The sequence below is a fragment of the Sorex fumeus genome, unplaced genomic scaffold (assembly GCF_029834395.1).
Source record: "Sorex fumeus unplaced genomic scaffold, SorFum_2.1 ptg000072l, whole genome shotgun sequence".
NCBI lineage: Eukaryota > Metazoa > Chordata > Mammalia > Eulipotyphla > Soricidae > Sorex > Sorex fumeus.
Genome location: NW_026606129.1, coordinates 39968466 through 39981496, shown reverse-complemented (window position 1 = coordinate 39981496; position 13031 = coordinate 39968466). Strand labels below are relative to the sequence as shown.

At 40.1% G+C, this 13031-nt stretch overlaps 1 protein-coding gene across 4 annotated transcripts in view; it reads right to left on the bottom strand.

Annotated features, from left to right (window-relative positions):
* Positions 1-13031, bottom strand: part of GOLGA4 (golgin A4) — a 119337-nt gene that overhangs the window by 76402 nt on the left and 29904 nt on the right. For all 4 annotated transcript variants that reach the window (XM_056129093.1, XM_056129097.1, XM_056129095.1 and 1 more), the window contains 4 exons: positions 11470-11526; positions 8558-8875; positions 4490-4537; positions 295-351 (listed from right to left, as the gene is read on the bottom strand). In XM_056129093.1, coding sequence (XP_055985068.1) covers positions 295-351; positions 4490-4537; positions 8558-8875; positions 11470-11526 — 480 coding nt within the window. The remainder of the gene's footprint in view (positions 1-294; positions 352-4489; positions 4538-8557; positions 8876-11469; positions 11527-13031) is intronic.

Below are 13031 nucleotides of genomic sequence, written 5' to 3'. Positions count from 1 at the left end.
ATGTAGTCAAGCGATATTCTATTGATATAGAAGACATTCTTATTTCATTGATTCTAACACATTTATCTTAAGAAAACCCTTGAAAAAAAAAACCCTAAGAATTAATCCTTGATTCTAACACCTCTATCTTAAGAAAACCACTTGAAAAAAAAGACCTCAAGAATTAATCCTTGATCTTGTAGACTCAGTATTATAATTAATGAAAAAGAGTATATGAAACTCTCAAACCACATAAAGTAGATCTAATAAGTGAAAGATTTAATTACAATTCTCAAAATACTAATCACAACTTACCTCTCTTAATTCTGCAACTCTCCGAAGTGCTTTATCCTGACTCTGACTTAATATACCCTTTAAAAACAAAACAAAAAATCTGGTTCAAACAACTGCATGACATAGAAATACAAATCAAGTAAAAAAATAACTACTTTCTACAATAGATATTAATCCAAAAATAACCTGAAGATGAAGGATGAAACTGAAATATTAAAGATATGTGCCTATGATGAAATTTTGTTAAAAGTTAAATTGTGGGGGCTGGAGTGATAGCACAGCGGATAGGGCATTTGCCTTGCACGTGGCCAACCCATGGTCGATTCCCAGCATCCCAGGTCCCCTGAGCACCGTCAGGAGTAATACCTGAGTGAATGAACCAGGAGTAACCCCTGTGCATCGCTGGGTGTGAACCAAAAAGCAAAAAATTTTTTAAAAAGTTACATTGTGATGCTACAGAACTGCTTCATGTCTGAACTACCAAAGTGCTTACACAAATCACATTTAAAGCAAACTGAAGTTAATTCTACTATATAGTAATTTAAAAACTGGGTTTCTTAAAGTTAAATTATATTTCAAATGCAATTTATTTCACAGTCCCTAATGTCAATTTTCAGCCTATTCTCCAGGTTGTAGTTAAGAAAGTCCTTTTTTCCATATTTAAGACAAAATGGGGTTTGGGAGAGAGCTAAAGGAATAATATTAATATTGAGAAATGAAATGATTTTGGGGAAGAAATCTAAACTTAGAAGCAGAGTTAACTATAATCCTGGACAATATAAATACATAAAGGCAAAGACATGGGAATAATCTGGAACGCCACTGATGTGTGGAATAAAAACAAATGAAAACAAAAAAAGTTACGCAAAGGTTTGGCTTAGGACCCAGAGTGGGGGCCATACAGGTGAATGAAACAAAAACCAAAGGCTGCTTTTCTCCCTAAAGCCATGACCTCAGGTTGTGTAAGGTTTCAAAGATAAAGTTTTAAAGGCAGTAAGATGAGGCATTTGAAAATGAAATCAGATTTTCTTAGTTACAAGCACCCATTCTTCAATTGGAGTGCCTGAAAGTGGATACGGGCCCTCCTCTGCCCCCTTACAGGGTGAACAAGAATGAAAAAGTCATTCTTACTCAGTTTCCTCCCAGAGGGGTTCATGGACTAAAAACAACATAATAAAAATTATTTAGGGGGTACACACAGCACGACTAAGAGTATCAGCAACTGGGTCCGCTCCACCATAACACAAAAACACAAACACAAAAAAAGTATTGGTGGTACTATTTTATTTTCATTAAATCTACTGAAAGAATATCTGCCTATTTAAGAAAGAACTTTTTGGCCATGCCACACTGTCTACATATTCAGAAAAGAGTACAAATCATTAGAATTTGGTCTCTTAGATCCTTTTATTCTGGGACTGTATGACCACAATTCTCTAGCGCCACCTAGTGGTAAGATTTCATACTACTAGAAATAACTTCATACACAATTCAGACAGAAAAGCATTGGTGCCAGAGAGCTTAGGAACAAAATGACTTTTTGAGATTAAATTTATGGAATGGTAACAAGGAAATAGAATAAATTGGAGTTCATTCCCCTTCAACAGGACTCACACTTAAGAAAATATTACCAAGCACTACAAATTATTTGTAAACATCTAATTTTCACATTATTAGATCCCTAAACCAACAAGAAAAAAATAGGGTTACTATTCTAAAATGATTATATACCAAACCAAAACTAAAAAATTAAAAATATTCATTAAGATTAAAATGTATAGCATATTAAATTTGGAGAGTTTGGGCCCACACCTGGTGGTATTCAGGGCTTACTCTTGGCTCTGCACTCAGGAATCACTCCAGGAAAGCTTATATCAGATGCTGGGGGCCAAACCCAAGTCAGCCACATGCAAGACAAGTTTCCTACCTGCTTATATATTATAATTCTGGCCACAGTATATTAAATATTTTTAAATAACGTGCAAGTAAAATGAATTTTACCAAACTAATTCATAAAATTCATCTTATAAATAACTTTTCATTATGCAGTATCCTTAAATGTGGCAAGTTGAACTGTTTTTAAATAACTAATTTAAAAGTAAGACTATTTTGTAGGGGGCTGGAGGGACAGCACAGCGGGTAGGGCGTTAGCCTTGCACGCAGCCAACATGGCCAACCCGGGTTCAATTCCCAGTATCCCACATGGTCCCCCGAGCACCACCAGGAGTAATTCCTGAGTGCATGAGCCAGGAGTAACCCCTGAGCATGGCCAGGTATGACCCAAAAAGCGGGGAAAAAAAAAAAAAAGACTATTTTGTAAGGAATACAGTAAAGCTCAGGTAGCACCTGAATGGGGGTGGGATTTCCCCTTAGTTCTGAGATCATCTGGGAAACCTGGCATGGAACTTCTGGCCAAAAATGGAATCACAGAGTGGAGCTACCAAGGTAACTCAAAAAGTTACTGTATCTTCTTCTTTCCATATACTTAATCAAGAATTTTTAAGTAGCAGCCAAGAGAAAGAAAAACTTATGATGAGAAGACTCTGTAGGTATTAAAAGAGAATGGAAACCATAAGTGGTTGTTTATATTTTTATCACTAGAACAACATGTAGTTTTAAACACGAAGAATTCCATATACTTGAAGAGGCAAACAAATCTTAAATTTTTTTTTTTTGCTTTGCATTTTTGTTTTTGTGCCATCACTGGATCACTTGATACCCTGTTATTCATCAATTTACTCGAGCAGGTGCCAGTAACGTCTCCATTCATCCCTGTTGCGTGCTAACGTAGCCCAATGGCATCTGCTCGTTCTAGGAACATGCAGAGCCTCAAACCAATCATTCAGGGTCTTGACGAAGAAGTCTGACCATCTTGTAGGTGGGTGTGCACACGATCTTTTGACATCCCGTGGAATCCAGTCAGTAATGGCTCTAGTCCAGTGGTCATCTGTAAACCTCATTATGTGTCCAGCCCATCTGATTTTTGATGCCTTGGCAAATGAGACGGCATCCCTGATTCTTGAGTGTTGACGGAGATCGGAACTCCGGATTCTATCTCTCATTTGAGTGAAGCGTGATACTCCAAGCATAGCTCTTTCGATTCCTCTTTGAGAGACCCGAATAGCGTTCTCATCCTGTTTTTGTAGGGCCCAGGTCTCTGAGGCATGTGTTAATGCAGGAAGAACAGTGGAATCGAAGAGATGTGCTCGGAGCTGGAGGTTCTTTGTCCTCTTAGTTACTTCTTCAACGCTCTTGAAGGCATTCCATGCCGCTCTCTTCCCCCTGCATAACTCAGGTGCCAGGTCATTCATCATGTTGATATCTCGGCCTAGGTATATATAACTGTTGCATTCGGAGATGGTGGTTCCGTTGAGAGTGAATGGAGCATCAGGAACAAGACTGTTTATCATGAACATTGTCTTTTTGAGATTCAGTTGTAACCTGACCTTTCCACACTCACGGTTGAAGTCGGTCAGCATTTGTGCTGCTTGGCTGATGTTTGGTGTTATTAGAACGATGTCATCAGCAAAGCGGAGGTGGTGTAGTTGCCGACCATCTATCTTCATTCCCATTCCTTCCCATTCCAGTCATCGCATGATGTTCTCAAGGGTGGCACTGAAGAGTTTTAGTGAAATGATACCAACCTGCTGAACCCCTCTCTTGACACGGATGATTACTTCTTTGTAGAATACTGAGATCCTGGTAGTGAATCCGTAATAGAGCTCATGGAGGATCCTGATGTATTGAGTTCGTACGCCCTGACTGGCTAGGGCTTTGATGACCGCTTCCATCTCAACAGAATCAAAGGCCTTCTTTAAATCAATGAATGTTAGACAGAGCGGCCATATCCTGCAGTATTCAGGGCTTACTCCTGGCTCTGCACACAGGGATCACTTTTGGCAAGGCTCAAGGAACCATGGGGTGCCTGGGATAAAACCAGATTGGCTGCATGCAAGGCAAGCTCCCTACCTGATGTACTATAGCCCTAACATGTCTTAAATTTGAACTTATTAAGAGACTGCAGGGATTCAAAGCTTAAGGAAGTCAATTTCTACCAAAGAACAAACCTCAGGGATTTCTAACTCTCTTTTCAAAATTCCAGCAATGATAAAAACAGGTTAAATATTTATCACTTGGAGAATTAAAAGAGAAGGAGTTCTATTTCATTATAAAATCCTACTTTAAAAATTATATGACTTGGTATCATATCACTTACATGTAACTTTTTCTTCTCCCTCTGCAAAGTTTGGTAAGCTGTAAAAAGCTAAAATAAAGAAAAAATTGTAAGTAACATTATTCATTCCTAATTAAGTATAATTATTCCTAATTAAGTATAATTATTCTAAATTCTACTAAAACATTTTACTAGGGAAATTAAAAAGAAATAAATAAGAATCCTTTTATAGAGAATTAAATATAATTAGAAGCAAAGGGAGTTGAAACAAAATAACAGCCATACATCCACCAAAACTAAAATATAAGGACAAACAACAAAAAAATGAAACAAAAAAGTTAAAATAATATAAACAAGGATAGTAGATCTCTATTTGTCTTCACCTTAGATATGCATCTCTTTACATTTCAATATTTAAGTTACAAGTGGAATTAGAACGACTTTGCCTAAATTAGGAGGCTAGTCAAAATTATTGGGACAGACCAGTACCATCAGCAACATGACACAGAAGTTTATTATAAATAGAAATTCTTTGGTCTAACCCAAAATTAACAAATAAAAATGAAAAACAGGATAGGATAAACTTAGAAATATGTGTTTTTACAAGCTTTTCGTGGTGACTTTTTTACTTTGGGTTATAACTGACCATATAATTAATGTCTGAAAATTCCTTTCAACTCTAATAGGGACTATGGGCCTGGATCTAAATATAGGAAGGAACTCATAATCAATGAATGAATCAATGAATCTGGCAATTCAGATCCTAAAGAAACAAAATCATTTAACCTGAATAAAATATTTAAACATTTCCAGCACAGTCTGCTAGAATGTAATTAAAAATTAACAACAACAAAACTGGGGGGGTATGCAGTTTGGAGCCACACCTGGTGATACTCAGGACTTGCTCCTGGCTCTGTGCTCAGAGATCACTTTTGCTGGGGCTCAAGGGACCATATGTGGTGTCAGGGATCGAACCAGGTGAGCTACATGAGCCTTCACCCCTATACTTGCTCTCCAGCCACTGACAAATACCTTTAAATCTATAAATTTTATAGCATTACTCATATGAAGGCTAAGCATGCGGCTCAAGTGAATTATTTGGAGCCTCCTTTAGACATCCTAGTGTTTTCAAAAGAGGCCACTTGAGAAAGCTCTTGGGGAAAGGAGAAAACACCCCTACCCCCAATTCTGAGTCAGGCCGTTTTCCTTGGGAGATGGCTGTATTCAACTGTCTCCTTTGATGCCTTGAGTCAGGGCAAACAGCAGTAGAAAATAAATACAGAAACAAGAATACAAAAATTAAAGAAGCCTGGGGCTGGAGTGATAGCACAGTGGGTAGGGCGTTTGCCTTGCACACACTCAACGTGGCCGACCCAGGTTCGATTCCCAGCATCCCATATGGTCCCCCAGCACCGCCAGGAGTAATTCCTGAGTGCATGAGCCAGGAGTAACCCCTGAGCATCAACGGGTGTGACCCAAAAAGCAAAAAAAAAAAAAAAATTAAAGAAGCCTGCCTGAAACTAAATTCCTCCCCCTATTACTTAAGAGCAGAGAGGGAAATAGTACCCAAAGGAAAAAGTAGTGGAAACATAATCATCCACAAAGATCACTTATAGCACTGTTTCATACTAAACATGTAAAGTGATAAGAAAATGGATGTTTTTGTTTCATCCCTGATAATCTATGTGACTCTACCTGAGGAAAAGCTGCAGACCAACCTGAGTCAAAGACCTGGAATCAGACCCAGACTGCAAATTGCTGCCTCTACGACTTGAAGCAAGTTACCAAATATAATTCTGTCGGCTCCAATTCCCAGTCTACCAAACAGACCTAAATATCAACTTGAGAGGATACAAAATTAAATGATGCTATATATAAAATGCATGGCATTATGCACTCTTAAATGCCAAGTTTCCCAGCTTCAAAGATGCATGGGCAAGTTAGTGAAAATGATATAAATCTAAAAAAACCAAAAACTTCAAGACCATTTATTACCTTTCAAATAAAGTCTAAACAAAGAATAAAAAATTGCAAGGAAAAAAAAAACTGCCTGATTCCTACAGTGCCTCTCCAGATACATCGTTTTTACCAGTCGGCCAGTAGATATCAGCCAGATAATCCACTTCTTCCTATTTTGTCAGCACTTTCTAGTTTTAGAAAGTTATTTTATATATTCATATAAAAGTGTTTCTCAACTGGTTTAGACCATGTCTCCTCTCTGGGGGAAAATGGGGGGCATCCCAGCAGTGCTCAGGGTTTACTTTCGGCTCTGTCCTCAAGGATCACTCCTGAGGGTGCTCAGGGTACTGAACTCGAGTGAGCCACATGTACAAGGCACATGCTTACCCATTACACCATCGCTCCAGCCCCAACCATGGACCCTTCTGATCTTCTTTCCTTCTTGCCCACCTTCCACACTAATTGGCATCTAATCTCCTGCTGTGCCCTTCCATCTCCCCCTTGCATTTACACGATATTCTTCACCTGTGCCCTCTTAAAATATCCTGGGGCCTACACTTGGCCCCTATTGAGAAACACAGTTTAGAGTAATTTTGTTCTTCTTGTTTCTGATTGCAGGATAAACGACCCACATTTCAAAACTGCCATAACTGAAATAGAAGTTTAGATGTTAGGGTTAACAGTACATTCGTTCATTTAAACTATGATGCAGATTTACTGTTAAGAAAAGAGTGTTAAGCGCCATTAAAAAATAAATAGCAATATAGGGAATGGCTCAAAGGACTGGAGTGCAAGTTTTGCATGCATGCAGAAGAGTCCCAATTTCAATCCCTAGCACTACATGGGCCGTAGTACTACATGGGCCCTTGGCACCATGAGGAGAGACCCTGCAAGCACCAAAAACCAAAACTCAGAAGCAAGCATGGGCAACATGCTCCAGAAAAACTTTCCTGAGGAAGAATCATTTTACCTCCAGAGGACAGGGAAGGTGGCCCATCCAAGATACAAGATAGGGATAAAGGCGTCTGGGGAGCTAGTAAAGTAGGGAGGGTACTTGCCTACTTGGGTGTGACACCTGGCACCCATTATGCTTAAGCCATACCAGGAGTGAGCCCTGAGTAATGCCAGGTATGGTAAAAACCAGGCAGGGAGAGAAAGGGAGAGAGGGAAAAAGAAGGAGAGAGGGGGACAGAGGAAGGGAGAGAGAGATAGAGAGACAGAGAGAGACAGAAACAGAGACAGAAAAGAAAGACATGGAGGAAGGGAGGGGAGAAGCACTACTTCCTTTTCCCTTTGATCCCTGGCACCCCCATATGATCCCCTAAGCCATACCAGGAATAAGCCTTGAACACAGACCCAGAATTAAGCTCTGAGTACTGCCAGGTGTGGTTAAAAACTAGGGAGCGAGAGAAAGGGGTGGGGCGGGGAGGAAGAAGCACTACTAGCACTACTTCTTTTGACCATACAGGAAGTGTCATTCTCAAAGGAGTTACCAGTTAAAAGGGTAATTTTGAGATGACTAAAGGAAAATGATAGTGAATCAACTGTGCCAGAAAAATCAGACTACTTAGAACAACTGGTGTCAGTACCAACAGGAACATGACTGAAAGAAGAGCTTATTTTGGAGCTACTGCATGAAATAAATAATAAAATAAAGGCCCTCCCGTTGATCGTCGATTTGCTCGAGCGGGCCCAGTAACGTCTCCATTGGAGACTTTGTTGTTACTGTGTCTGGCATATCGAATACTCTCGGTAGCTTGCCGGGCTCTCCGAGAGGGGTGGAGGAATCGAACTCGGGTCGGCCGTGTTGGCCGCTTGTAAGGCGAATGCCCTACCCGCTGTGCTATCGCTCCAAAGGGGGAGCAAAAGCATCATGAGGCGGAGAGTCGATGAACTCCAGAGAGGGTCCATGAGACCTGAAAAAGGGATGGGCGAGGAAAGGAGCACAGGATATGAAAACCGAGAGGCTACAGACAAGGACATCCAAAACTCCACTAAGGATCTTGCCAGTATCATAGCCATTGCCATAGACGTTCTACATATGTAGAGGACCAATAGCTTAACATCAACAAGAGTAACCTCCACATAGTAACAAGAGTTCGAGATCAAGAAGAAGAAATGTTTGTACAGGCCAAAAATCCATGCACCTACCTCAGAATACTTTCCTTTGTAGTTACTGAGTCTTCGTTCTGTTCTTTGCAAAGACTGAATCAGGTGTTCTTTGCTGAGATGGTCCAAATTCCCTAGTGAGTCTTCGGCTTCACTCTCCATATCAGAGGGTGGATCAAAGGCCACAGCAGCAGAAGAGTCTAGGTCAAATCGGTTCAGTGACTCTCTGGAAGATGTTCGGACCAAAGACTCTTTAGAAGGAGATCGGAATAGAGATTCCTTTATCGGACTTCGGAACAAAGACTCCATGGAAGGCACCCGGAGCTGGAGCTTCTGTGCGAAAGACTGCGTGTCACCTGACTGCAACCAAACCCAACAGAGCAGTGGGTTAGAAGCCACATTCTCAACTCCTCATCTATCCCTATGATGACAGCACTGTGACAAATTCTGACGACTTCAATTTACACTCCTGGAATTTTACATGATAATACGTTATTCCCGGAAAAAAAAAAAAGTGCTGGACCTGGAGTCAGGGGAGTGGGTGTGCAGGCCCTAGTCTGTCACCAAGCAGAGAAATGTCCTTTTCTAAAACATTTCCCTTTAGTTTGCTCATCTGTAAGAAAGGGGGAGTCCCCAAAGCTTCCCAGCTGTCTTCGCAGGCATGAGGCAGTCCCTAAACTGTCAGATCTTTGGAGGCAGTAAACACCTATATTGTGATCTTTGATCACTGGTCCATGGACTTGTGTTGGTCTCAGGGATAGGAAGGCTAAAAACCACTAGTCTGATGCCTTGGTTCTAATGGTCAGTGGACCAGAAGTAGGACAGGGGCCAGCCTGCAGGGGTAGAGAGGTTGAAGACCGCTGCTCTGTAGAACTGGAACACAGTTTTATAGATCAGCTATGTACCATGAGCATAGAGAGTGTGGCTGGAATCACAAGGCCTTTCCGGGGTCTGCAGAACAGTGATTCTGCTTCTTTTCAGATCACTCTTCTCAAAAATGAAGACTAGGGTGGATAAATAACTTGTAGGGAGTCCACCCAGCCTGGATTCGATCCCCAACATACCATATGGTCACCCGAGCACCGCCAAGAGTAATTCCTGAGTGCAGAGACAGGAGTAAATCCCTGTGCGTCACCAGGTGTGACCCAAAAAGCAAAAAAAAAAACCAATATCCAGCATCCAATAGGGGCCCCTGAGTCTGCCAAGAGTGATCCCTAAATGCAGAGCCAGGAATAATTCCTGAGCACCATGAGGTGTCGCACAAACACCAACACACACACATAAAAAATATCTCAGTGGACAGTTGAAAGATCTCAGTCATTCTGCACAGTTCTGCAAGTTCATGGCTAGCTAGAAAGTAATAAAATAATAAGCTGGGTCAAATAATGGCTCAGTGATAGAACATTACACTTTGCATGTGTGAGGGCTGGGCTTAATATCCAGCACAGAAAAAAAAGAAAAAAAACGTAAAGAAAGTACCAAAAAGAAAGTTTAAGAAATACTCTTCTGGGGCTGAAGAGATAAGTAAAGTAGATAAGGCACTTGCCTTACATGTGGCCAACCTGGGTTGGATCCCTGGCATCCCATATAGTCCTCTGAGCACTGCTAGAAATGATTCCTGGGTGCAGAGCCAGGAGTAATCCCTGAGCACCACCCAAAAACAAAATTTAATGAATAACAGTACATTCACTTGAAAAGTAACAAGAAAAACAGTGGAATTCAACAAGCTTTACTAAGCAACATCACTTTGTCCTGACAGGGGTCCACAGGTGTTTCTTTAGAACCTTGTTCTCCTGAGTGTCACAGAGTCACCTGCAAGATCTCCAAGCTGCATGGAGTGAAAAATGCTCAGGGGAGACAGAGGTCAAGTGCAGGCAAAGATCACAAAAAAATAAAAAGTCTTCTTCCTAAATGGTTTTAATGAACCCGGGACTACTTTAATCCATGTCATAGCAGTATCCAACCAGGTAGGAGTTAGCAGAAAAGGGAACATACCTCATTCCCTGCATACGGACAACTTTCTCACAGGGTGTTTATAAAGCAAAATTGGAAACACACCAATGTTTACCTCTAGGGGATACATTAAATTACAACAAATGGAAGGAGGTGTGAGGAATATTACTAATGGGGAAAATCAGCGTTTAAAATAGCATGTGTTCTGAAACCATTCTGACTAGAAGTAATCACATACACTGTTTATCGTACATAATGTTTACATTATGGCAAAAACATCCTTAGAACCAAGTTAATACAAATACCAGCAGTTGTGAGAGGTTCTGGGTGTGATAGCTCAGATGATTCTGAGAGCTGTTTTTATATTTTTCTGCACTTTCTAGATTTATTTTTAACAAAGTCTGTTTCCTATAAAGCTAAATGTAAAAGTTGTGCAGTGGCAGGGCTGAAATGCTTCCAGTCAGGCTCGCTGAGCACTGTAGGAGACACCCCCTGCGCCCTCAGCTCTGCCTGGGGGTTTCCCCCACAAAGAAGAAAACTAAGACCTAAGACAGTAGGGCAGGTGCTCTGCCACTGGCAAACCCTGGGCCCCGATTTTTTTTTTTTTTTGCTTTTTGGGTCACACCCGGCAATGCACAGGGGTTACTCCTGGCTCTGCACTCAGGAGTTACTCCTGATGGTGCTCCGGGGATTATATGGGATGCTGGAAATCGAACCCAGGTCGGCCACGTGCAAGGCAAACACCGTACCCGCTGTGCTATTTCTCCAGTCCCTCCCCCTGATTTTTTTAACTAGTAAAAAAATAATCATAAGTGAGCGATACACCTACATGAACTACTTTCATTTAAGGCTTTAAAAAAAAAGTCAACAAACCTACTTCACTGTACATAATTACAACAAAAGTTTGGGCATCACTGTTTTCATGTAAAGCCAAATGCTAATAATTAAGATTGACGACACAATAAGGTTGCTTAACTTTTAATTAACATTTATAAACAGACCTGAGGAGTCACTGGTTCACTTCCATTAACACTGTCGGGAGATTTTGTAGATGCATTCTAAAAAAGTAAAAGAAGGTAATGTAAAGAAAAGGAACAGAAAACTAGTTTTAAAATGTTAAAAATAAAGGCAACATATCAAGAGCCATTAGATGTGTTTATTAAATAAAATTAGTATCTCTTCACTTATTAGAACGTTTTCATGCAAGGCAAAACTAGTATGATAAGTATTTTAGGAAATTCATTTTGCTGTAATATATGGAAAACTAAATAGCAGAGATTAGTATGTAGCAAATGTAATTCAATCAAATCACATACCTCTCCCCATGACTTTTTTTCTCCCTAGTTTATTTTTCCACAAGGCAAAATATCAGAAACTTATTAGAAAAATTCATCAAAATAGAAAACTTTCCAGGAAAAAAAACAAGTAGTGTTATTTGTTCACTACAATAGTCTCAAAGTAGAACTATTTGGACTAAGTTCTGAAAAGCAATTTGATCATAAGAAAGAAATGACTCATTCATAGAGTCATTGGTCTAAATTAAATTCTGACAATTTTCAGAAAAACAATTCAGAAAAGCTTCCACGCCACACATGAAAGCTTTTTGTTTTGTTCTGTTGATATGGCAAAGGTTCCAACTTAAACAACATTCTACTGATTATGTCAAACTAACCTAGGTTCCATTACGATGTATAAGATTCTTTGAGATTCAAAACTCTGTACTGTATCCTGTCTAACTAAAATAAAAACCATATAAATAAGTCGTTTTTGTTTTTGTTTTCTTTTTGGGTCATACCTGGAGATGCTCAGGGGTTACTCCTGGCTCTGCACTCAGGAATTACTCCTGGTGGTGCTCAGGGGACCATATGGGATGCTGGGAATCAAACCCAGTCGGCTGAGTGCAAGGCAAACACCTACCCACTGTGCTATTGCTCCAGCCCCCAGGTCGTTTTTATAAGTAAATCATTTTTATCACTGTCACTGTCCTCCCACTGTTCATCGATTTGCTCAAGCGGGTCCAGTAACATTGTGAGACTTGTTACTGTGTTTGGCATATCGAATACGTCACGGGGAGTTTGCCAGGCTTTGCCGTGCAGGCAAGATACTCTGAGTAGCTTGCCAGGTTCTCAGAGAGGGGAAGAGGAATCAAACTCAGGTCGGCCACTCCTGCAAGGCAAACGGCCTACCCGCTCTAAAAAAAAAAAAAAAAAAAAAACTCCAAACAAAAGCATCTGACCAGGAGTTTAAAAAATAATAAAAACATTTCCCTAAAGATGACCAAGAAAAGGTGACATATGTAAATCTTAATCTTAAACATAAGTGCCAAAGACTTTCCAAAGAATGTTTCTGCATTGTGAATCACAAAATATCAGATACTAAGAAACTAATTTGAGATATGATAAACGTATTGTGGTTATAAATTTTTAGTCTTTTTCTTTTTAAATACACACTAGAATATTTAGAAATGAATTTAAACTTCTGAGAATAATTGCTACAAATAATCTAGTGGAGAAGCTGAGTGTGGGAGGGTGATAGGGTTGTTTGTAGATAAGAATGGGTTGGA